Source organism: Zootoca vivipara, chromosome 12, assembly GCF_963506605.1.
Source record: "Zootoca vivipara chromosome 12, rZooViv1.1, whole genome shotgun sequence".
NCBI classification, from domain to species: domain Eukaryota; kingdom Metazoa; phylum Chordata; class Lepidosauria; order Squamata; family Lacertidae; genus Zootoca; species Zootoca vivipara.
Window position 1 is genome coordinate 4315985 of NC_083287.1, and position 26291 is coordinate 4342275.

The 26291-nt window shown below is 41.7% G+C and overlaps 1 protein-coding gene across 2 annotated transcripts in view; it reads left to right on the forward strand.

Annotated features, from left to right (window-relative positions):
- Positions 1–26291, forward strand: part of GLI3 (GLI family zinc finger 3) — a 251261-nt gene that overhangs the window by 186896 nt on the left and 38074 nt on the right. Inside the window, exons 9-11 of one of the 2 annotated variants that reach the window (XM_035129597.2) lie at positions 11509–11725; positions 12526–12642; positions 14249–14389. In XM_035129597.2, coding sequence (XP_034985488.2) covers positions 11509–11725; positions 12526–12642; positions 14249–14389 — 475 coding nt within the window. The remainder of the gene's footprint in view (positions 1–11508; positions 11726–12525; positions 12643–14248; positions 14390–26291) is intronic. The other variant, XM_035129598.2, reaches the window with a different exon arrangement.

Here is a 26291-nt window from a genome sequence, read left to right on the forward strand (position 1 = left end):
AGAAAAACTACAAAAATAAAATAAAACGACCGTATTACCAGATGAATTCTTTCAGTAACTGTGGTTTTTTAAATGTCATTTGATCTATATGCACTTAATGTGTAGCAATACATAGTTGGAATAAGATTCAAAATGATACCAAAAAATCAAATTGTCCCAACTGTGGAAGTTGGAGAGAGAGAGAGAGACCAAGACCGAGACCCCATCATGTGTTAGTATACTGTGCATGTATAGGAAAGCGGATAAGAAATTGGGCCACTTTTAATGAATTGCATCAATTTCTAACTTCTTGAGGTGTGGATGGCACAGGGACTTCTGTAACTATAAATGTTGCATTTAAAATATCAAGAGTTTTACCAAATAAACCTTTCTGCATCCCATTGCTACAGGGATGCAGTAAGTCATACTGGCAAAATTCTCTTCTATGCAATCCTTAAAAGTACATCAGCCCTCTGAATCTGATTTGGCAACCATACCAAAGGGTGCAGACCCACACTTAATTGGGCAATGTAGTGGCATAATAAAATGCCAGTTTCAATTCCCAGAAGGTGGAAAAAGCAACAAGGGAGCCATCTATCTAGGAGCTAAAGGACTGTCACATGGAAGATGGAACAAGCTTATTTTTCCTGCTCCGGAGGGCAGGGCCAAACATTGGCTTTAAGGTACAAGAAAGGAGATTCTGACTAAACATCAGGAAGGACAGTGGAAGGTGGTGGACTCTCCTTCATTGAAGGTTTTTAAGCAGATGCTGGATGACTATCTGTCATTGATGCTTTAGTTGAGATTCCTGCATTGCAGGGGGTTAGACTAGAGGACCCTTGGGGTCCCTTCCAACCCTACAGTTCTATGGAAATCTTATGGGGAATATTGAACAGCAACAAACCGATTTTATCTTTTCATTCCTATTCCAATAATGGAAGCTCAGATTTGCCACGTTAGGTTTGAGTGGGGAAGGATGGGTCACACGTTAGAGAAGGGTGACTCATCACAGTATTACAATAGGATGGGCACATACATTTCTTAATTTATGCCTTTAATGAGTAATTTATAATCCTGAACAGTATTTATATTCCATAGAGCTCCGAGTAATGGGCTTTCCCCCAATTATTCCTATTTGTTTTCCTATTTTGGGTTGAAATGTTGCTGAGCCCAAAAGTATTTGGTTGCACTTGTACTAGCATTGAAAACAGTTATTTTCCATGTGCTCTTTGCGTTCTCCTTGTACATTTTCTTTCAAATCTTCCACACCAGATGGAGCTATGCAAAAAAGCCTCCCCCCCCCGACATTTAAGGCTTTAGAAAGTCTTGCATTCCCTCAGCTACCCAAGAAGCAACAGGTCTGCAATACTTCTGAGACTTGGGAGGCAAGAGAGCTGTGCTGGTCATGGCTGTGTGATTTGTTTTGCTTTTCAGCAAAGGTTTCCACTCATTGAATATGCAAAATTTTACACAAGCCCTACATATTTAGTAAGACTTTGCCCCAGAAATAAGGAATGCAAAATATATAAACAGACAGAAGGACTGGATTAAGTTTTTGTAGCCATTTAAAAATACAAAGAGCATAAAAAAGAACCAGATGTCTCTCGGCATCAGATCCCTCCTGGTATAAGCCTTAAATAATGCCATATCAACCCATTGTTTTTGTTCATTTGAAGGTTTGAGATTTCATAGATGCTCCAAAGTATGCTTCATGAGATGAATTCTGTATATAGGTTGACCTGTGCATCTCACTTTGCACGTATGAATGCTCTCCTGGTTATTCACATGGGGGGTCATTCAAAAGTGTCACCCCCTGTCCGTAGTGTGACAGATCTCAACAGAGCTGTGATATGTGAACCTTCTGACTGTGTGTCTCAACTCCAGGTGGCCAGTGATGCTGCGTGGTGGATGAGGTACCCAGAAAGAGCATGCAATGTCTCCCACCAGAGACACTGCCCCTCACCTAACACCACAACAAAATTCCATTACAGCATTAAAAAAATAATCACTCTTTATATAAGAGCATAAAAAGGCAAAGGACCCCTGACAGTTAAATCCAGTTGCGAACGACTCTGGGGTTGCGGCGCTCATCTCGCACAGAAACGGCGTTTACCTTCCCCCTGGAGCAGTACCTATTTATCTACTTGCACTTTGACGTGCTTTCAAACTCCTAGGTGGGCAGGAGCAGGGACCGAACAACGGGAGCTCACCCTGTGGCGGGGATTCAAACCGCCGACCTTCCGATCGGCAAGCCCTAGGCTCAAAGGTTTGTACCACAGCGCCACCTGCATCCCTATATAAGAGCATAAAGGTAAAGGGACCCCTGACCATTAGGTCCAGTCGTGACCGACTCTGGGGTTGAGGCGCTCATCTCACGTTATTGGCCGAGAGAGCCAGCGTACAGCTTCCAGGTCATGTGGCCAGCATGACAAAGCCGCTTCTGGTGAACCAGAGCAGCACACGGAAACGCCGTTTACCTTCCCGCTGTAGTGGTACCTATTTATCTCCTTGAACTTTGACGTGCTTTCGAACTGCTAGGTTGGCAGGAGCAGGGACCGAACAACAGGAGCTCACCCCGTCACAGGGATTTGAACCGCCGACCAATATATATAAGAGCATACCAGTATACAAATAAATAAAAAGCAGCAATTAAATATATCAGCATGCAATAAACCATATTTGCAGATCAGACCAGGTGAGCAGTACAGTCGTACCTTGGAAGTCAAACAGAATCCGTTCCAGAAGTCCGTTCAACTTCCAAAACGTTCAGAAACCAAAGTGCAGCTTCTGCAGCCAATCGGAAGCCCCGTTGGACGTTCGGCTTCCAAAAATAGTTCGCAAACCGGAACAGTCACTTCCAGGTTTGCGGTGTTTGGGAGCCAAAACATTTGAGGACTAAGCTGTTCAAAAACCAAGGTATTGTTAAACCAAAGCCAAATCCTACAATAAATTAACTTTAACCACCAAAACTTAATTATAAAAAGCCCAAGTAAACAGGGCATGCTTTACCTGTCTCCCAGTGAAAGATGTCAGCTAGAACAACCAAAGTGGCTTCCGTTCTAAAGCTAGTCTGAAAGTCAGATCGAAATAGGTCTAAATAATCAATGTTATCTAGCAACTTGCTGAGTAAGGGAAGAAAATCAACAGAGAAATCTGGCATGGCTTCACCACCAATTCCTTCAGGGAGGCAGGGAAAACTAATAAAAGTGCTTCTGTCATTTCAAAATTATAATCTCTAAAAACTTTGCTTTAATGAGATTTTAGAGGTTATAATTTGGAAATGACGAAAGTTCATTCGTCTTCAGTGCTGCACCAACAACCTGTGTTAACGATGGTTTATGTATAGCAATGCTCTTTTTCAGGAAGAGAAATACAGTTTGTTATATAAGATAAAATAAAACAGATAATGGGTAAGCACTGGTGGAAATTGTAAAGAAACCATTATTGCCTCTTATTCAGTAAGAAAACTAAAACTACAATGGAAGTTCAATGAAAGGGAAATTTAAATAAAGTAGAAAACATCAACTTCATCCAGTGGAAGTTAGCTAAAGAACACTTAATACTTCAGGAGTGTTAAACAGTGCAAACATGATGAGTCAAGAGTACACAATTTTTGTTAACAGTTTAGTAGGAGACTGGCAGCATAAATATTGCATATATAATAGAACAAAGCACATTTCAGAGCTATAAAATATATTGATGCTATGCAGAATGCCTCTAAATAAATTAGTTGAAATGAAACAAATGTTACAAACTGATAGGCATTTGTCAAATGAAGCAGCTGAGTAAAACAATGCATGTATCTAAAAATGCAAAGAAATAAAATTTATCCAGCTAGAACCTCTGCTTAGCTGATGCTGCCGTGGCATTTGGAAAACTATTAGACCAGAATTCGGCAGGATGGGCAGATGAAATAAAACATTATGATGCTGATCCCGGTTGAACGTTTTGCTGAATGTGACTAGAGAACATATGCACCTTGTGCATCCATCAACTTGAATAGTGACTGGATGAGAATCATGATGCACCTCGACATCAAATGAGCATTCACGTCAACTTCACAGCCGATTCCTTTCCCTTGCTAAGACAGCTGTACTGGCCACAGTTCAGCAGTCGGCACACAAGGGGCACACAGTTGCTAGCACTGGTCAAGGAAAATGAAAGCAGCCCTTAGTTAGGCCATAGGAGCTGTCTCTTCCTTGGCTTTGGCTTGCAGGTGGTTTTATTTCTGAGACTTCTTGAACTAGGGCAGTGGTTCTCTATAAAGGGTGTGATGCGCCACACTGGTGTGGCAGAAGAGGATGGCAAGTGTGGCGGAAAGATTCAAGGACAAAGAAACATTTAAACATTTCACTCTTCACATATTCACTGCATATATACACATATATGCAGAATATGGATAGATATTCAAAATCACTGGCTATTCTTCTACGACATATTGCTGTAAATAGGGATTTTCAACTTTGACAAACATGAAACGTCTAGGCACAAGAATAGCTTATTTTTCCTTGTGCCATCAAATTGTTGAATCCGTAGTTGTGGGTGGAAGGGAGGCCAGTTGGTGGTATGGGTTTTTTTCCGCTGTCCTGTTGTATTGTGAGGGGAATAGTGTTTGTATGAGGTACGTTTTTTCTTTCCATTGCAATGTAGTTGAAGCAAAATTCCAAGTATGGTTGATACTTGGTCAATAAAGTATTCTATTCTATTCTTCTATTCTATTCTATTCCCCGGCAAAAGCGAGCTCACACGTCTCATTGAGTTTGTATAGATACTTAAGGTACATTTATAATCATATTTTGGGAGTGATTCCTGTTCTTATGTAGCTGCATTGTTTTATATTTTCTGGATGTCCCATGATCATAAAGTAGCTGTGTTCTGTGTTATAAATCAAGCATTGGTGGGAGTTGTTACTTTTTGTTTTCCGCTGTATTTCTTATCAATAAAACATTCGGTGTGGCACAAGCAAATTTTTATACTGAAAGTATGGCCCAGAAAAAGAAGTTTGAGAACCACTTGACCAGGGCACCTAAGCTTTTGAGGAATGAAATTTTGTGCACAGTTATGTACCCACTGGCTTTGGTTTAAAAAAACTGCACAAATACTTTCATGTTTCCTTGGGCCTCTTGGAGTTGTGTTTCTCAAACAACAACACACACACCCCCAACAAAAACCCATGCTATGTGGGATCTTCTTTTACTAAGGTCCAGTATACCTGAAGGAGCGTCTCCACCTCCATCATTCTGCCCGGACACTGAGGTCCAGCACCGAGGGCCTTCTGGCGGTTCCCTCGTTGCGAGAAGCCAAGTGGCAGGGAACTAGGCAGAGGGCCTTCTCGGTGGTGGCGCCTGCCCTGTGGAACAGATGTCAAAGAGGAAAACAACTACCAGACTTTTAGAAGACATCTGAAGGCAGCCCTGTTTAGGGAGGCTTTTAATGTTTAATAGATTACTGTGTTTTATTTTTCTGTTGGAAGCCGCCCAGAGTGGGGTATAAATATATTATTATTATTATTATTATTATTATTATTATTATAGAGCAGAGAGGAAGTCAGAAGTAACAATAACACAACTAAGCTCTCAGATACATGTCATATAGTTCTCACGTACAACTGAAATTGAAAAGACTTCAAACTATATGGTGGTGGCTTGCCACCTAAATTTAAAAATAAATGTTAATTTAAATAAATTGCAACTCAGCAAGGAGAATTTGATGAGGGATACCTGAACAATTTATCAAAGGATATAAAAATGCCATGGAAGTTTGCATGGCAGTTTCCACCCAAGAAAACTTTCCACCCAACCTTACTATGCTGTAGAAATTGAAGTGAATGACTGAGACATGAAAATCAGAGAGAGGTTCTTCATTTTCAACAGCCATTTTTCCAACAGCCAGATTGTATGGATCTTTTTTGGTAGTCTCACAGTTTCCTTAAAACCGGGGCTTGTATATCTGTTATGGACTGTTTTGAGAAATGTGCACAAAAGAGAATATTGTATAGCTTAACAATTAACAACAGCTGTTTTGAGGTAAATTCCACAACTGTGACTAGCAACAATGTGACCTACTTAGGAGGACAGCCACAAAATAGCCACAATGTTTGGTTTTGATTATAAGGTCTGCTTTTCTTCTTCTTGAAGTCAGTTCCATAAAATATGATGCCCTCATGTAATCGAAATGTAATTTGCTGACCTGTTTTACCTCCAGTTTTAAAATTTTAGAGAATGGGGATTAGAGGCAATGAAGGTTGCAGCCATAGGAGCAGAGAGTTCACGGGAAATGAAAAAAGGAATAAAATATAAAACCAGTCCATGCTGGCACATTCCTTCTGAAATATGTTACAATATTGGAAATGGAATAAGAAACTGAGTTGTTTTTTGTTAAAGCCTTCTAATCCTTGAACACAAACACGTCAGTGGTGTTCTCCCTTAGTTTTAAAAACCCCTGGTCTGTTCCTCTTCTTGCAGAGTTTTAGGAACACACTGTAAAATGTGAAACAAACATAACAACAGATTAATAAGGGTGGGTGTGTTTGCCTTCCTGGTTTTGCTGTACATAGAACTCCGCAATCCAACAGAATTAGGCCCATGGAGAACAATAGGCACCTAACTCTTCTCTAGTTCATATTGAGACAGAGCCTCCATGAAAATTCCCAGTTCTGTGGAGCCCCATTCTTGCATGGGGGGGGGGTCTGTTCCCACCCTACCCCCACCCCCAAACCCATTTTTTGAAGTTCTCTGGGCAGTAGGGAATTTGGTCTATTGTAGCAGACAACCCTGTGGCACAAGCATTTGTAGGCACTTCATTCCAAAAGAAAGAAGAGAGAAAACACAAATTTGCATATATTCAGCCATTGTTGACTTTTTTAAAATTCAAAACCCGCTCAATATGGTACATGAGGTGAGCCTGGCATTTCAAATCCATTTGTGTTATAAGCATAAACTGCTCTAATTCTCAAGTTTTCCACAAGAAACCCTGGGAATTGAAATTTGGGGGGGAGGGTGGCAGGGTGTGAAATACTCTTTTTGCTAGCTAGTCAAGACTGGACACGTTTATTTACTATCACCTTCTCTTGTTATACAGATGTGAGTGGTCTTTGCACCTGGGCCAATGCTATATGGGTACTGGCCATAGAAATCACTGTAATTGGACTAGTATATTATTTGGTGCTAGCTCTATGGTTAATGGCTTTGCAGTTCAGTTCTGCATTGCTGACCTGCAGGCCCTCTTTGCTCCTTAGCACCAAACAACACCGTTCTACACAAACAAGCTCTTACGCGCATTAGTGTAGCCCAACTCTCCTCAGCCCAGCCAGCATGGCCAACAGTCCATGTTATTTTACTAAATTGATTACCTTCTCTTCACGAATGGGTCCCAGGGCAAGTTACAACAATTTAAAATTCAGTATGAAATACCAACTGGGGTTTAAACACAGAGGTTTGCTGCCATAAGGCTGCAGTGTTAACTTGCTTAAGAAATAAGTCCCATTGATCTTGGTGGGATTTATTTCTGAGTAAGGAAGTTTAGGATCCCGCTGCATATCGTTGCGTTCCATTTTGCACCCGAGAAAAACTGCCTGCCTCCCGTTATGACTTGTAGGAATATTGCAAGTTGAGTCACTTCTGCAAAAGCAAAGAGAAAACACAATAACAGAAATGGTTTGCTCAGTAGATTGAAACCTGCCTGTACTAAAATTTGGAAAAGCTGTAGGAAAAGGCAAACTGTTCAATAGCAGCTATTTATTGCAATAACAAACTTTAGATAAAGAAAAAGAATGGATGACATGGTGTTTTACAGTAGTTTTATTGATAATCTTGCAGTGTTATGTTCCTCTGTGTGAAGCAATTTCTTTAATCTTGGCTCATGCTCCACTCTTTCATATGTCTCTAGATCTTATTACAAGGGGGAGAGAAAATCAATTGGTTAAATGTGTTTTGAACACCATGCTTGTCATATCACTCATTTGTTTGCAAAGATGGAAAGCTCAGACCATCCAGAATGTCACCTAAAGAATTTCTATCAGTGCCGTTTGGTTGCAGAAACTGATGGATTAACCTCTTTCCCCTCTGAAATTAGTGATCAATGAGCCTCAATGTAGAAATATTCCGGTGGGAAAGCCCTGCTCCCCCTTCCAGTTAAACAACAATAAATGTCTATTAAAGCCCATTATGCATGCTAATACCTGTCATCACTTCATTACTCTACTGTATTTCCCAGAGTATGCTCTAGCCTAAACAGCCATGCTCTGGCAAAATGGTACTGGGAAACTCTCTCTAGGTCTTGTAATGTAGAAATGAATAGATCGGATCAAAGCCTCTGAAAAATATAATGGAACATTGCAAGGTTGTTGTTTTTTTGCCAGTGGCTTACCATCAAAATTAAGATTCAATGGTCTTTTTAAATTTAATAAATTACTGTAATTTATTTAATTGCCTACAAAAATGTGCACACGTATCATATTTGCAGGAATCAAAGTGCATTGTAATGTCGGGTGGGTTTAATGTAAATTTAGAGTCTGCCATCATAATTATTGCTATGATTAAGCACATTAGCTGAAAATGTTACTCTGAAATAGGTGAAAGAATTTGCATTCCTTCTAAAGAACAATTCTCACTCCTGACTATGCACTTTTGTCCGATTGACTATGGCTCATAAAGAGGCGGAGAGAGGAGGTTCAATGCGAATAGGTTACTGTTATTGCTGTGAAGATCTCCCAGTTGCAATACTTTGCCAATTTAAAAATACCAGGGAAAATTTTAGAAGCCTTTGAGGAACTTCCTTTTCATTCCACATTGTATCCTTTTAATAAAAGGAGGCAGAAATGTCCCCCAAACAGTAATTGTTCACTGTAAGAGTCAGAGGGAAATTGGTAATAATATTCAGTTATTGTAGCCCCTTAGTCCTTGCCTATGTTCCCTGTAAGCAACCATGAATGATTACAGCACGACTTAGCTAAGGTAGCCTCTATGGATGATTGATAGGACATTAATCAAAAGATGCATATCAGCTTCAGAATTTGTTCACAAGCTTTCTTCTAATAGCTGATTTCATGTTCACTGAGCTCTATGCCAGTTTGTTCAATTTATTCTTCAGTGTACAAGCCATTCATCACGGAACACAATGATTTCACACACACACACACACACACACACACACACACACACACACACACACTCCCTTTCAGAAACCTGAGATTGGAGTGGTACAACTACTCTTTTTGGTTCATTAATATACTATACAAACTCGTGCATGCCTATGTTCTATCATTTTAACCCTCTTGTACTTGTAAAAAAAATACTAATATGATTTTAGGGACAACTAGATCCAAATTAAGTCATTTAAAAAACAAAACACATACATTACATTACATTTTTTATAAAAAAATCCCCCAAGGAGGTTAGGGGGCATGTACACCCCCCCCCCCCGCAGAGTTTACACACCCACAACAACAGGGTAAAGAGGATCAAAAGCAACTGTTGAAAAAGCAAGGAGTAAAATAATACAGTTGCACAGACAGAGTTGGTTCCCAGCATGTTGTGAGGAATCTCTTTACCAAGGGAAATCTGATGCTTTCTACTAAAATTGCCTGGGACACCTTTTCTGCTTTGTTCCTATCCCATGAGGTGGGTTAGGCAGTGGGAAATGGTGACTTTCACAAAATCATCCAATGAGCCCCATGACTGAGCAGGGATTTGAACCTAGTTATTCCCCATGCTAGTCACTGCAACACGCAGTCTCTCAAGGGGACGTATTTCACAGTGATTCCAGTTTAATATGAAAATACAGAACTTGACCGTTGCTTTCTATAATACATCAGCACAGCTACATACAGATGGTATCTGAAGTCTGCCATCACTTGCAATCTTAATTGCTGTGGAACAGGAATGCAGAATCTGTGGTCCTCCAAATATTGTTGGGTTCCAACTATCATCCTCCATCAGCATGGCCAATGGCCCTGAATGCGGAAGTTGCAGGGCAACCACACCTGAAAGGCTACAGGTTCTCCATCCCTGCTACCCTCCTTTGTAGGAGAATACATACTGTATGAAGTAAACCAGGTTATTCTGCATACTTTTGATACCCCATACATTTGGGCAAGATGGCACCAAGGTTATCAGACGACATTGTTGGGGGAAGGAAGGAGGTTGTGCACACAAATGTAAGATTTTATTTCCCCTCAAAGAGGAAAGTCATTTTTTATTTAGGGAATATTAATTTGGTCTGGAATAACAGAGTGCCCATAACAGAAAGTGTTCGGGCTTTATTCTAGTTGAGGAAATCATGCATGCCCAGTAGATGGAAGGACCATTATTGTATATGGGATGTGTGAATAAATGAAATCATACCTTGCCTCAAACCATGGACATGAATCCAAAGGTAGAGGCCTATTTCTTTTGGATTAACAGAATCAAAAATGTGGTAGAGAAGCAGCAGGTGATCCAGCACTCCTTGTACTCCTTGTACCTTCTCCTAACTTCTGCTGCAGGAATAAGATCCCTTTATTGGTATTTAAGTCCCTTTAATTCTAGCAAGACTGAGCTGTGCATGCAGCTATTGTGGTAAACGGACTTTCTGCATTGCTCAGGTCATGCTTCTGTCTCCCAGCCCTAAATGAATAGCAGCCCATCAAGGCTGAGAGGAGTAGAACTTGCTTCGCTGGCTGCATCCTCAACCAAACAGCCTACACTGAAATGCTACGAATGTTTACTGGAACTTGTCCCACTGCATTTAATGAGACTGACATGGTGAAAATTGTGTTTAGGGCTGTGACCTTAGTAGAAGAGGGAGAAATGTAACTGTATTCAGTTATCATAGCAGTCATTGTGGAGAGAGAAGAATGGCATGAATGGAGGGAGGTGAAGGAGCATCAGAGCAATTGGCAGTTGTCCAGTCAATAATTAGTTGCCAAAAATCAGTATTATCCATCAGTATCAAAGCTACATTGTTCTTGGTTCTTGATATTGAATAACTTACTTGTGCTTAATATTTGACATACCCTGCATACAGTGTGTTTGTGTATATATGTTTGTTTTTTACCAAAAGAGTGTCATTCAGCAGCCAAACTATATTTAGTCATGAAACTAGGTAAACAAATGTCACATTTCAGGTCAAACGTCATGCTAATGCATGAGCCTCTTTCTTGCATGCAAAGATCCTCTCCTCCACCCTTCTTGGTGCACTGCAGTTAAACCCAGGGAGTTTTTAATTAACTATGGTACATTGTTTCTTGTTTCATCCAAACTGGGAAGATGTGGTTACATGGATGGAAATGTTCTGAAAATGCTTTTTTTAAAAGCGTCTTTAAAAATACATTGAATTTTCCATAGGACTCACCGCCGCCATCTAGTGTCACATTGTATATTGCACTTAAAGCACACTTAAAATGTTTTATTTGCAGCTGTATAGCTGAGTCCATGGTTTGGAACAACTAATGATCCTCAACCATGTTTTGAAGTTGCTAAAATGTCATGTGTCTTCGCTTGATTCAGTGGCTAATTTTACTTACTCTCCTTTCCATTCCTTGCAATGCAGCCCTGCCCTGAGTTTCGCATACCCTCCCACCCCAGTATCCCTCCAACAGATGCATCAGCAAATCCTCAGTCGTCAGCAGAGCCTGGGCTCAGCCTTCGGACACAGCCCTCCACTCATCCATCCTGCGCCAACCTTTCCTACGCAGAGGCCTATTCCTGGCATTCCTAGCGTCTTAAATCCTGTCCAGATCAGTTCAGGCCCATCGGAATCCATACAGGTAAGGGAATATAGAAGAGAAGGTTTTGCACACTGCTAATTTGTTTGGGTCTTTTTTGTAAGCCAACCACATTGTCATGTTAGCGATTAATCACCACAGCCACTGAGCAGATTGGCTAACAAGTACCTTGGGGCAGCAGTATATGCAATCTTTTATTATAAATTACCCAGAGTGTATCATGGTTTCAGATTGATAGAGTGCTTTCCATCCCTTATAAATATTTCGGTTATCATTCCAAACTCTGTGTTTTTGGAACTGACAGTTTTAGAATGTTCAAGCAAAGGGTGCAGGAAGCGGTAATAAGCTAAAGTAAAATGAGTACAATTCAGATCCCACAGAAGTTAGTGGCAAAACCCCCCCAAAAAATTGCTGATCCTGGTTTGTAAGCAAAGCGGCCACATGCAAGACGCCTTGCTAACAGGGCAATTTAACTTGGGTATATGAAAACCTCACCTGACTCATCCCTATGTGCCTTGCGGTTTGGGAAGTACACAAACCTAATGCACACCTCTAAGACACACACATGCCCACACCTATATGCCTGTGTGTGTGTGTGTGTGTGTGTGTGTGTGTGCCCTGAAAGACATGTTATCATCTGATTAAATCAACTGTAGTTTATAAAATTTATGCTATAATAAATTTGTTGATCTTTAAGGTGCTATGAAACTTGGTTGTTTTTGCTGAAGGAAGCAAATATTGTTCCCCTTCTGGAAATTGTCCAAATGAAGCTGCTCAGAAGGGTCTGCTTGTATCTGTTTGAAATCATGTATTTGTATCTTTTGGGGCGTAAATATGTACAGCAGAGCAAACCCACGAGCGAGTCTGCAGTGAGCAGCACAGGTGACCCGATGCATAACAAGCGTTCAAAGATAAAACCAGATGACGACCTCCCCAGCCCAGGTGCAGGAAGCATGCAGGTAAACAACACCTTTTTCTCTTAGCTATTCATCATCCACAAATAATTGGCACATTTTGGCTCAATGTACATACCATGTACCTACCCCTAATCCTGGGGTGTTAGGGTAGGAGTAGGATTTGGGGGGCGGGCGAAAATCATGCTTCTTCTGGTGTAGTTTGCCCACCTTTGGTCCCCATCCTGCACTCAGCTTTCACCTGTGACTCCTAGAAGCTGCCAGCATGCAACAGCGACCACACCCTGGGAGCAGCTAAACCTAGTGAGGGTAGTCGTTGGGTCTCAAACCTTGGCGAGTTAGGGACTTCCTCTGCATGCAAAAACAAGCTCTGGCGGATTGAGCAGACGAGATCAATAGTGGGTTCAGTAGCCAAGAAGGTGGTGTCTGCATGTGCTGTAGAGGGAAGTGAGAGTCAGATGGGGCTCGTCAACCTGGGAAGGTAGCCCACCTAGGAAAACTCTGATCCTAAACCTCCACTGCCTTGTGGGATATCTTTGGGAAGAGAAAAGACTAAAGAGTAAACACAAACCAGGAGTGGAGTCCCTTAGGCAGTTGGATGGTGCTTTGTGCGCCTCCTTCCGGCAATTCCTGAAGCCAAGGTGGTGTCAAATGTATCGCTCTGCTTATCCTTTGGACCACATCAATGAGGTTTGGGGGGGGGGTCTTGCCACCTGGGCAGCCCAGCAGCTCTATACACACTGCCCGGGCTTGTGCCCTGGGGAGGTCACTTTGGTGCTGCTACAGCAGTCTGACTTCACCCTGGAGGTGTGCTTCATTGTCTCTCAAGACAGATGCTTGCCAACAACCCCAAACCTGCTTGGCTGTGCATAGAATTTCACACATATAAAATTGTATCTCTGTCTAAGAAGAGTTGAATGCTGAAGTTTTACACCCTGATGCATAGCAGTCCATAATACTATAATGATACTGTATAAAATGACTGCTCTACTTTTGTGTGGCTGCATATGTGTGCGTGCAAATCCTGAATCACTATAGTAAGTCTTCCTGTTTTCATTGTTAGAAAGGAAGGACCAAAAAAATGTATAGGTAAGGAGACTCAGAGGACGTAATCCATTTTTGACCAGCCACCTGAACACCATACTGCCTCGCCAACACCTGCATTTTGCTGATGATTATTGACCACCATTCTCATGGCACCTGTGCCTGAGAGGATTGCCCTGTTTAAAAGTGTGCCTTGATTTATAGTCCTCCTCAGGCTTAGACTGGTTAACAGCATCTCCCTATCCTACTGGTTTCCCAGAAAATTCTGTCTTTTGCCATCCTCATTTCACACGTTGAGAACTTAGGCTTTGCACCCATGGCAGACATGGCCTTAGCCAAAAGTCTTAGAAGCAAATGGAAAGTCCATAGGAGACAGCAGAGCCATATATCTTTGGGTTTTCTCAAAATAATTAGGGAGCACATGACACAGCTGTGCAGAAATTTCCCTTTTCCCATTCTTTGCTTTACAAGGTTAACTCTGGGCTTTGGGGTTTTGCTGAAAGGCAGTGGATGAGGTTTACTTCCCACATCCTTCTGGTACTTTTGAAGCTAGGGGATTCTGCCCCTCTTTCTTATAGCCTTTCCCTCTTCATCCCAACTCCCCCAGGAGCCACCTGAAGGAATGACGTTAGTTAAAGAAGAAGGGGACAAAGATGAAAGCAAGCAGGAGCCTGAAGTGGTCTACGAGACAAACTGCCATTGGGAAGGCTGCTCGCGAGAGTTTGACACGCAGGAGCAGCTAGTGCATGTAAGTTAATGGCATCCAGGAGCTGGTTTTGAAAAGTGTGTGACCTTTTCTGCAGGGGCAGGTTCTGTGACCCTTTGCTGAGTCAAGTTTCTTTGCAAACAGCATTGCCGACTGGAGAGGAGTTTGAGTTTCTGCAAATGAAGCAAAACTCTTGAGCTATAGCGTTTGACCTGTTCAGTCAGCTAAAGCTTAGTGTAAAATTCAATAAAGTCTTCAATAGAGAGTGTAATGGCTCTGATCCTGTAAGCCACAAAATACTATTTTGAATCAGAGGCTTTGATAGTTATTGAGTAATAGTAAGCTGGACATGAGTTATTATTAACCTCTTGCCAAGTTTGATTCCCCTCCCTTTCAAATGGGACTGTAACAATAGAAAGGGGAGACTGAGAACCCTCCCCAACCCTAAAGGATTTGTGGTGCATTTTATGTATCAATTTTCTGTTGTGTGTGTAAAGTGAAGTGGATTACTTGGTAGAATAAGAGTGCATTGTGTTATTGTAGTTCCCTTGGATGAAGGCAAAACCCTATAGCATTAGTGGCAGGAGAGTTAATACCGTACTAGCTACTTAAAAGTAAAGAGGTATTAATGAATCTTATGGTTTCTGCTTTCTTAACATACCTCCTGTGATATTTGCATTACAAGTGACATCCAAAAGTATATAAAAGACTTAATTTCCCCACTTTAGCCAACTGTCACTGTTTACTACTGTGTCTCTGGGTTTTTGAACGCTCACCAAGCAAGCCATTGGGTATAGGTGATTTCATAGGCATATCAGCATTTTACCAAAAGTCACTGTGACATGCAGTTTGCAGGTGAGAGTTACATAAGAGCTAAATAAGTGATATTTATCTGGCCTCAGGTGTTATTCACTCATTCATCAGAAGCATTAAAGGTAAAGGTACCCCTGACCATTAGGTCCAGTCGCGGACGACTCTGGGGTTGCGTGCTCATCTCGCTCTATAGGCCGAGGGAGCCGGCGTTTGTCCACAGACAACTTCTGGGTCATGTGGCCAGCTTGACTACTTGTCCTACTCTTCTAGGACGTGCCTCCCTGGCTCCCCCAATCTCCAAGTGTTCTGCAGCAGATAACCAAATATATGAAGGTTTCTGTGAGGCCAAAAGTTTTGAAAATCACAGCTTTAGAGTTTGCTGCACCAGCAAATAAGTGGGATGTGCCAACTGCCATCTCAATGCTGAATACCATGCCAATAGCATATGCCAGGCATCCCCAAAATTTGGCCCTCCAGATGTTTTGGACTACAATTCCCATCTTCCCCAACCACTGGTCCTGTTAGCTAGGGATCATGGGAGTTGTAGGCCAAAACATCTGGAGGGCCGCAGTTTGGGGATGCCTGGCATATGCTGCTGTGGTGTTTTTCCCTGCTGTTGCTGGAATCTTTCAGTAGCATTTCAGGTAATTCCATAGCTTAGATGTTAAAGGTCATGTAGCTGGCAGTGGTCATCCTAGGTGGAAGGGGATGATACTTTTATTCATTGCGGTCTCAGGATACTTAAACAGCATTTAAAAATGCAGCGTGGAGCCACCAGTTTCCAGTTCATATCCAGACTGTCCCATCCTGTGAGTGGATAAACAAAACAAATATACAGACCAATACAATAATGATCAAACCACTTAGGTAGTTTTTGACGCTGTAGCAATTTTCATTAGTTGGAGCGAATTTTCAAGCTCCATGTGCTGTTTAGAACTGAAGTTTCTTAAAATGTTTGTGATACATGCTCTAACAGGCAGTGTGTTAAACTATTCAGAGGGTCTGCCTTATTTACAACACCTATCCATCCTTTCCTACCACCACCCCCGCCCCCGCCCCTGCCCCCAGCCTCCCTCTCCTTTACAGTTAATAGAAAGATTCATGATTCTTCATGGTTGTCTATCTAGTGTCTGACAGCACTGACTCCCCTTGCTAAAGCAACTCACTATCTATAATTGATATCCTTCCAAGGAATGGGGTGCTGACTGCAATTGAAGGGCTTTGCTGAAAGCTCTTAAATCCTGACAAGTTCTGCCCTTGTTCTGGTTCAGTCACTGAGCTACACTCTTGGAATTCCAGGGTTATTTGAACTTTGTGCAAAAGGGATGCATGTGTTTCACATTAGCAAATCACAAAGTTGGAGAGCAGAACTATGACCTGGACTCCTGGGTTTCCTGCCAGTCTCATTTACAATGCACGGAACCCCTAAAAAGATTACCTACTTATATTACCAGTTGAATTTCTTTCTTTCTTTCTTTCTTTCTTTCTTTCTTTCTTTCTTTCTTTCTTTCTTTCTTTCTTTCTTTCTTTTGAAAAAAAAAACCCTAACAAAAAGACCTTATTTATTTTTCAAACTTGGTTTGCTGCTGGGCCCTTAATCATTCTACTCTTTAATTAATTTCTTTGCCCACAAGATATTATAATTGGGCTGAGCACAAGTTTGTTTTAAGTGTGTGATAAATTCACTTCTGCGCCCAGAAGCCAATAAGATGCTGTATATTCATTCCACCCCTTCCCTTAGTCTGCTTTTCGTTGAACCTCAGCTTTTTTCTGCAGCTTTCTGTTAGATTATACAAATTACTAGAGATTGGTTAAGTTAGACATCAAGATAAGTGTTTGTTTAGGAAAATCGTCCCCAGAAGGAAAAAGACCGAAGTTACTGTTATGTATGAATACAATGGCAGTCAAAAATTTGAAGCAGTGCTATGAAGGCTTAGTGATAACTGTTCTTTATTTAAAATACACTTGAAGATACATAATTCAAAGAAATTAGATTTATTTTTCTTGATGTTTTCATATTGATTTTATAGCAGAAAATTCCTTTCTTTGATGAAAGTTTGATTGCATAGTAGCAAAGACCAGAAGAGCGATAATTATACATCCAAACTCACAGATTTTAAAGCTTTAATTTTCCAACTTGCCTTCATCAGAGAGACAGAGTGTCCCCAACCCAGCTTTGATTGTCGTTTGTTGCATGAAGCTAGTGATTTGGGATGATGAGACACCTTTCTGTCCACATCAGACACATCCATGAAGTTCAATGGGAAGTGCATGAAGATTTTGATATGCACTCATATAAACTGTTCGTATTATTGTGTGTTCACATATATGCACCTTAATTCTAAAGTTTGTCATTAGGTTGCCAGCTTAGGACTGTTATTCCAATTAAAGAAACCCTAGCTAATCATTCGTGAGCTTTAATGAGTTACTTGATTAATCAATGGATTTGAATTTGAATTTGGATAAGTGCAATAGTGCTGAAATGAGACATGCTTCCTTGCTTTTTAGATGGTGTCCTGTAACAGACATGAGTTTGTAGACTTCTGCTCAGACAGTGGGGCATCTTCTCCCTCCTGCAGCCTTCTGTGCACCCCCAGAAGCTGTTCCAGGCCAGAGAGCCACCCAACCAGGAGCAGATTTCTTTAGAGTGCATGCTTAGTGGTTTCCAGCAGGGAGAAAAGGAAGAGAAAGTCCTGTTGTGTGAGCAGACATTTGTTCAACTAATGTGACAGCAGCATTGGATACAACCCAACATCTTAGAAGAAGCATTGACTGCTATGTCAGAAAAAGTGAGAGTGCTTTAAGATGGTGCAGGTGTTAATATAATACATTTATTGTCAAAAGTTTGCTGCCTGATAAGCTGAGAGCAGGTTTTTGCCCCAATTTATATCTTTATGTTAAGTGAGTAATTGCTTAAAGGGGCAACACCCTGACCTAATGCAAGTGTTTCTCCTTGATCCAGGTTTCACCTGCTGAACTCCCTGGACCATTTGACCATTTGCTGGGCATTGTGGAATAGGAGGTGCTTAGTGTCTTCGGTACATTGGGGTCAAGCGATGGTGTCTGTGAGGGTTGGGAGTCAGGGCCTGTGGATTCATGACCACTAAGCTCAGCTTTATTGTGAGGAAACTTGTACCAAAAGGGCAACATCAAACAACAATACACTCACTGTATTATGAATCGTAGTTATCTGGTTACAGTGCCAGCTCTTTGTGGCATTTAAGGTGCCTTGTACTAAGCCAGTACTTTTCCATCTTTCCCCCCCCACTCTGGCTCACAATCTGAAACCCTTGAATGTCTGCTTGGAAATGAATTTGAGATTTTTAAAACTGGGAGTGCGCTCTGGGACAATGCTAGTGCTCCCCCCCCCCAGCTGCTGAATGTTACACAGGTGGTGGTGAGGAACTGCCTTTTCAGAGAAGTGGGCTTGGGGTCGCTGATCTTCTCAGTGAGGAACCTCTGATAAAATGCAATGCAAAATGAGTGCATTTGTATCTGTAACCATCAGTTTCTCTTCAATTAATTTACTTCCATTCATCAATCACCACATAATTCCTTCCTCATAAATTAAATTAAATTGAGGTTGCAATCCTTTTCTTCCCCAGCATTAACAAACAGAGGAAATGCTTAATTTCTTTGAAATCAATCTACACGTCATTTAAAGGGGGGGGGCAGAATTTTAAGGAACACATAGGAAGAAATCTTCCCCACAATTCACTCACACATTCCAACTTTTTATGAAACAACTCGTTAAAGAATAGGGGAGTAAAGACGTAGGACTGGAAGTAGACTGGACTAAACATCCCAGGCCCTCATTTTTATTCTCAGGGACTTCATTTCTCATGCTAGATCACTTTGAAAGCATGCCAGTTGTTCTTAGCGAGAAGCTCTCCACTCCACATCTTACCCCTGAACTCCCGTCACAGACGTCTGAAAACCTCAGTGCTTTTCATGTGAAATACTAATTAATTTAATTCTGGGTAATGAATCCACACTTGAATAGGTTCTGGAATGGTTAGTAGTGCAAGCAGATTTTTGTTACCTCGGCTTTCTGTTACTCGTGGGTAAGCCTCACTGAACTCAAAGGGCCTTGCTGCTGCTCTGACATTCTGGTCCCCACTGAAAGTATAACTAGGGGGTATGACTCTCTTCAGAGGGTGGGGGTCTTATTGAAATCATCCTTTCTTCCATTCTCCTCCTCCTTTTCAGAGCAACCAGAGCTAGTGCCAATTATGTTCATAAGCCACTTTGAGGGGTTTTTTTCCAATCCAGTGGTGTACAGATTTTATGAAAGGGCAAAAAAATGTTTCTGCTCCTCCTCCTTGCCAGCCCAGCCAGCCAGCCCCAAAAGCAGTGATTCATTGTTGGGTGCTCCTGGAAGCACCTTGAAGGTCACAGGGGATGTTGTAGATGGCAGCCTCGTGCCCACACAGCTCTTAAGATGTTCACAGCCAACGGGGCCTGCCAGACTGCGGTGGATGCCCTTGGACACCTTGTTAAGTACTGCCGGGGGGGGGGAAGCTTCCAGGTGGGGCCCACCAGTCAAGTGTGAGGCCTGGAACAGTGACTCTGATTCACATCCTCCCTGTTATCACCAGCAAAGATGGCCTTTCGTAAACTAGAAACGGGAGGCTGCTTCAATGATTATTCTGTTCATACACTCTAGGGGATTTCATTGTGTTTACCGACCATCTTCTGTGCACAACAGACACAGAGGATGAGCATGTGAGCATGCATGTGCCTTTTCTGCATTCGTTGTGTTCCAGCATGATGCATTCCCACCCACCATACAACTTCTGTTAAATTGCTACCAGACCACCAGCAATGGCCCCTTCCAGGATGCTCAGTAGCTTGGTTTACCGCCTATAGGACTACCAGGATGGAACACCCATTCTACTGTAACTACTGTATATGGGTTATTTTCAGAGGCTTGCATGTTTAACAAATTTGGGATATGTAAGAGAAATAAACATTGCGGAAAGTAGCAACGGGGAGTTGCCTTCTCAAGATTTGGAAGTATGTGCAGGTCCCACTCTCTGAACTCTCATTATGTGAACATTCACTTATCTGAACAGGGGGGATTCGCATCCAGTCCTCATTACACAAATGGCTGACTCGGATATCCGAACAGCCAGACCTGCGAGAACAGCTTTCCTTAATGTTGCATTTTATTTTGAAAGAAAGGCCAACATTTTCCTTCTATATACACCTACATTGGCATGACCCAGTTACCCTCCCTCAGACCTTCCTTCCCTTCGACATGCAAGGTCAAAACTGGCAGCAGCACCACCAGCTGTTCCTCCTCCTCCTCCTCCGGCCACTGCTGACTCTGCCCTGGAAGCAGCGAGGGCGATGCCAAGGAGGAAGCCAAAGTCCTCCTTGTCCTCTTCTTCATCCACACCACCCCAGCTGCCAGCCAGGCTCGGCTCCAATGTACTTTCCATTGCTTCTCCACTCAGGGGCAGCGGCTTGGCGTCCATCTTGACGACCAAGGAGGCGGCTTCACAGTGCCGGGGGGGGGAGGAGGAAGAAGTGGGCCAGATCAGGGGGGCGGGGAGGGAATGGTTCAAAAACTGACATCAAAGGGACAGGGCCACTGCCAGGAACAGGGCAGTAGCTTAGGTCAGAGGTGGAAGAAGATCTGGGGAGGGTAAATGGATCATGCCGGTGTAGATACAAATTAAACACAAAGGTCCTTCTGTCCCCTTGCTTTATCAGGCTGTCAGGAATTTATTGGGATTTCTCCCATAGAAAACAATAGAAATGGTTGGCTTGTTATGCAAATGCTTGCCTAACGAACCTTTTCTCAAGAATGTGTTATGCTCAGAAAGCGGGACCAGCGTGTATATGTTAGTGTGTCTGCTGGCGTTGGCATTTTCACTTCCTATTCTGGATTTTGTAGTCATCCATGTCGTCCCAGACAACAACAGTAATGAATGAGGCACTGGCCCTTTCGTCAGCTCCAAGAAGAAGGTGAAGCATCTTGGATTTTAAATTTGCCGAGATTGGTTCCCAAAATCACCCTATCAGGATTAGTAAAACAGACAAACAAAAACAAACCCCACCCATACGTACTTCAGTGTTTCAGCCATAACTTGAAGGCAAATCTTTGCCCCCCCCTTTGTGTTTGTCTCCCTCTCCGTCTTTCCTTCCACACACTGAACTGTAATGTGGAATGTTTCTGTTAAAATATATACAAGAAAATTGCATCGCAGACCTCTAGCCCTCATCAAAAGTAACTGCGTAAGTGTTCTTGGTCTCGAGGGTAAGTAATTCCAGACGCGCCTCATGGCTGCTCTGCAGCTGTTTTGCATGTGCAGCCCATGACGGCGCCAGCGACTCCTGGCACTTTCCCTGTCCCCTTTCAGGATGCATCTTTCTCATCAAGGCAAGCCCAGAATGCGCTTGCAAAGGGAATGTGCCTTTCGTGGCCTTGAAAGACATCGAGCACAGCCACTGCCGAGTTCTGCCACTCACTGGGGGAATGATATAAAAAGATCAGTTAAGTCAGTGGAAATGCTCCCATTGGTATTGAATACAAACCTACAAGCTTCCTCCCATAGAAGTTTTGCATCTTTCTCCTAAGCATGACTCTGATGGGCTTTGTTTCATTTTGGTGCTCTTCTGCTGGTGCAATTCCACATAGTTACTGGTGTCTCTTCTTTTACTCGGTGGGTGGGTGTGTAGGTAGTGAGATTTCAGATGAATTTACAATCTAATCCCCCCCCCCAAAACCGTTTGTGGGTGTATGAAGAAGCTTGACGTTCTTATCAGTTGCTTCAATAGTGGATTTTTTATTTTATTTTAAGGAGAGACCTCTGCAGCAGTTGGCTGTGCTCTGGGTGTTTTCAGGTGTCTGGCTCAAAAATTGGCTGCACAGGTCAAAACCAACTGGGTGTTTCCTTCCAAATTCAGCATCTTCCGGTCGTATTGCTGCTTCTCAGCGCGTATAAAATAAACTTCCCTGTGCAGGGGGACATGTTCTTACGTATGCAGTGTGAGATGGTCTTGAATTCATGGTCTGTGTGCCTGCCACGCTGATAGGCAAATGCTGTACATGCAGGCACTAAGAATCCAGTTTAAATGTAATGTCGCCAAATAGAACCCCACACGTGTAAATTTATTTTACACACCTGCCATCCCATAGGAGTTGAACCTTATTCTGAACGCTCCTGTGTAGAACATGACTAATGAAAGAGAAGGTGCGAGAAAAACTGTAGCTCAGATAGGACATTGTCAACTTTAGTGTGGCACGGGGTAAAACTCTCCCCCCCCTCATAATTAGAAAATTGCAAATCTTCTAACTATGCATTTGCAATTTTACGCGTACAATTTTCTCTTGCGATAGCTTTAGTTTTGTTATCAAAATTTGTACCTCATCAACAGGATAACTGAACTGCTATTGTAATTAAATACTATATATATATATATATATATATATATACCCTGTTTCTCATATTTTAAGACATACCCATAAAATAAGCCATAGCAGGATTTTTAAGCATTCAAGGAATATAAGCCATACCCCAAAAATAAGACATAGTGATAGGCGCAGCAGCAATGCTGGCCGCGGCAGGAGGAGGAGGGAAAAAATAAGACATCCCTTGAAAATAAGCCATAGTGTGTTTTTTTGAGGAAAAAATAAATATAAGACATGTCTTATAATATGAGAAACACGGTATATATAGCGCTAGTTCAGCATTCTTTATCGTCTACTCTTTTTAGTCCATCGTTCCTATAATGATTTTTAAGTAGCCATATAATTCCAAAAATAGTGAAGAAAAGTCTATTTCATCAGGTAGCACAGAATCCATCAGAAAACTGCACTCAATTTTCATTGGGTAATAATGTCACGTGCAGATGTAGTATTACTTTGGAAGTATTGCCTGCAGAGAAGTTTTTCAACTGAACCAGGATTCCAAATGAAACCTGAACATTGCGTATTACAGTATTTATGAAGTGTCCACCTTGTACGAACAAGTGTGCTCTCAGAAGTGGTTTAAAATAAGGGCAGACTAGTCTGTCTGTTTCTAGTCTCTTGTCACTTCCATATGTGTTCCTTCCTAAGCCTTTTCCATTCTGTTTCCATACAGGGTTTAGGGTGGTTTATAAAATCCATCCCAAACAACCATAAATTTGTACTTAGTATTATGACATCATCCTAGGGCTGCTGTTAAAAACTTAAATATAGATAAGTTTGCTTTTTTGGAATACATATGCATCAAATTCCTTGAGCATCACTAGTTTAAGATGACACCTGACCTAACCAAGAGCATATTTCATCCAGACATATTCTGCTCCTACGTTCTTTTAATCGTAATATTTATCGTTCGGCCAAATCTCTTTCCCTTGCAGTTCAGTTGACAGGGTGTGGTAAGAAAACTTCTCCCACATGCTTCATCTTGAAAAGAACAATTACTGTTTGTCTTCTAGTTGGTTTTAGCTAAAAGTATCATTACTGAGGCTGAGATCGCAGGATGGAGTAAGCAAAATGTCTGGATAAGTACATAAGTGCTCCTTTTTGTTATGAAGGGTTGGTCTTCTTCATATACTAACGTTAACTCCCATGCCTTTGAATTGGCAACTTGGAAACAGCCCTAAGAATGTTCTGCTCTGAAGGGCCAAATTGCAGTCATCACTGTTAAAAACTTTGGGTTGGTACACAAAGTTCAGTATTTTGTACACTTAGGTACTTGGTTGCCTCATACCTCGTGGATGTGTTAGTTCTGCTTGGGTAAATAACTGTTTAGGGCACAATCTTCTGGCAAAGTCTGCAAAAGCCCCATTAAAAGGTAGAGGAGGAGGAGTGCAATAAGTTCCAGTCATTTCAGTCCAATTGTCCAGGACTTTCCTATATTTCACGGTGTGCTGCTGATGCACAGTATCCTATTTTTTAAAACGGCACTATGCCTGATTCAAGTTTATAAAATGACAAAGGGTATGAAGAACAGGAAGTAAAAAAATTATTGTTATACTGGATCTCAAGAGAGTTACCCAGTGCAAACAACAAAAGGTTCAGGACAGGCAAATAATGTATTGCTTCATACAGTGTATAATTAACTTAGGAAATTCAGTTCCACAGGGCACAATGATGGCCATAAATGTAGATTGCTTAAAAAATAGATGAATTCACAGATGATATGAATGTAACATTAACTACCGGTAAATGTAATCTTCAGAATCCGTATACCTCTGAATACAATTTAAGGGAATTAGGCCGTTTGACATGATGGTTGCCTTCTTGCCTTGCTGCTGGCTATGGTTGGAAACAGAACACTTGGTTAAATGGACTTTTGGTCCGATCCAGCAGGGTTCTTTTTAAGTTATTAATATAGTACGCTGAGCGTATTTATTTCAAATTGCTTAGGCATCTTGTATAGCACGTTTGACCCTGAAGTTCACATTGTACTTTTGGCGGTGTGTGTGTGTGTGTGTGGAAATGTGTTTTCTTTAGCTTTCTTGTGCCCTTTGTTTGTACAGCCTTTTAATAGAAGGATGCATCTGATCTTTTTATCACGGTGTAATAAATCCAGCATTTTTCCTTTTTTTGGAAACTTGCGGGCTGCTGTGACTTTTCTTCAAGGTGTCGGGTGTCTAATCTTGAAAATGAATGGGTGGTGTCTTTGTCAGGAGTGGGTAGCCGCGGTGGCTTGTAGTGTAGGTATGAGGTCTGCGTATCCCATTCTTGTGGTATCACCAGGGCCAAGATGCTGCAGTTCTTAGAGTGAGATAAAGTAGTCAAGCTGAAAATGAAACAAAGCTTTAACTGTATTCCTCCTTGTGTTTAGCAGAGATAAACTTCAGTGGAGTCTCAGTGCTGCCCCATTTGGCTTCTGGCAGCAGCTTTAATTGGTAAAATGCAGATTTTTTTTTTTGATCAAGAGAGGATTATTCTTGTTATCAGTCTAGAGCATCTTATTTCAAGATGAAAAGGCTTTGCTGAATTACAGATGCCAACATTTTTACAAAGGGCTTTGGCGATTGACATCTCAAAGAGAAAGTATGATTTATTAGCCTATAATGGTACTGAGCATTGGGCTAGTTCCCACTGATTTGTGAAATTGCCTAATATGAATTGCCTTTCTATGTAATTCAAGCCTCGGGTTCCTCAAAATATATTTTGTGTATAAAGTATGAAACATTAGGTACCTGAAAAACAGCAGAGTATGAAGTGGAGGCGAGGTGGGGGGAATCTTGCTTCTAAATCCATCTTGGTTGTGGTTTTTACAGTAGTTTGGCTGATAAGCTGGCAGGGTAAAGATTAATAACGAGCCTTGTTGTTATCAGTACCTGCTTGTCGATCCTCTGTAACAGGCCTGTCTGTTCAGCATGGAAATTATTGATTAAATAAAAATTGCTATTAGATTGTGATGTGATCCATAATCGCAAACAATGGCGGACGTTCCACTTTCAGATCCTGAGCCATGCATCAAGTTTTCCCTCCGTAGTAATTTATATTGTGCTGACACCCACACTCATTAGCTTTTACCCTTTCCTACATGTGTCAAGAAAGCACTAAAAGACAGAACAGTAGTAGGAAATGAAGTGGCAGGTAAGAAAACGCTAAATTTTCAGATGGAAGAAGATTAAGCAGCTGAGCTATGTCCATCCATTCATTAGTCGTCGTCGTCCCTCCTCCCCGCCTTGCATTTTTCAGTGCCCATGAGACTCCACACTTTCCTGTCTCTTCTTGAATTCCTTCTATATTCATAGATGTATATGGTACATACAATTACCCAAGTGCTGCTCTCTTTCAGTTTGGATTGGCTACATAATTACAGATCAGTATAAATCTTCAAATACTGAAGCATTAAGAATTCCAGGAGCAGATTTTAAACCAGACCACATGCAATAGCAGAGCTTTCCAAACTGTGTGTCGCGACACATTAGTGTGTCGGCTGCAGTGTGTTGGTGTGTCACACGAATGCTCCCCATGCTCCTCCCGGAGCTGGAAAGGGGTCCGTTTAACCTCCAGTTTGCTAGTAAAACTGAATTACTGTGTTGTGAAATGATGCATGTCTAAAAAGTGTGTCACCGACATGAAAAGTTTGGAAAGCTCTGTCCTATATTGTCGGGGCCTTGAATTACATAGGGCTGATCTACAGATGGAGTTGAACTTTGAGCTGTGCCA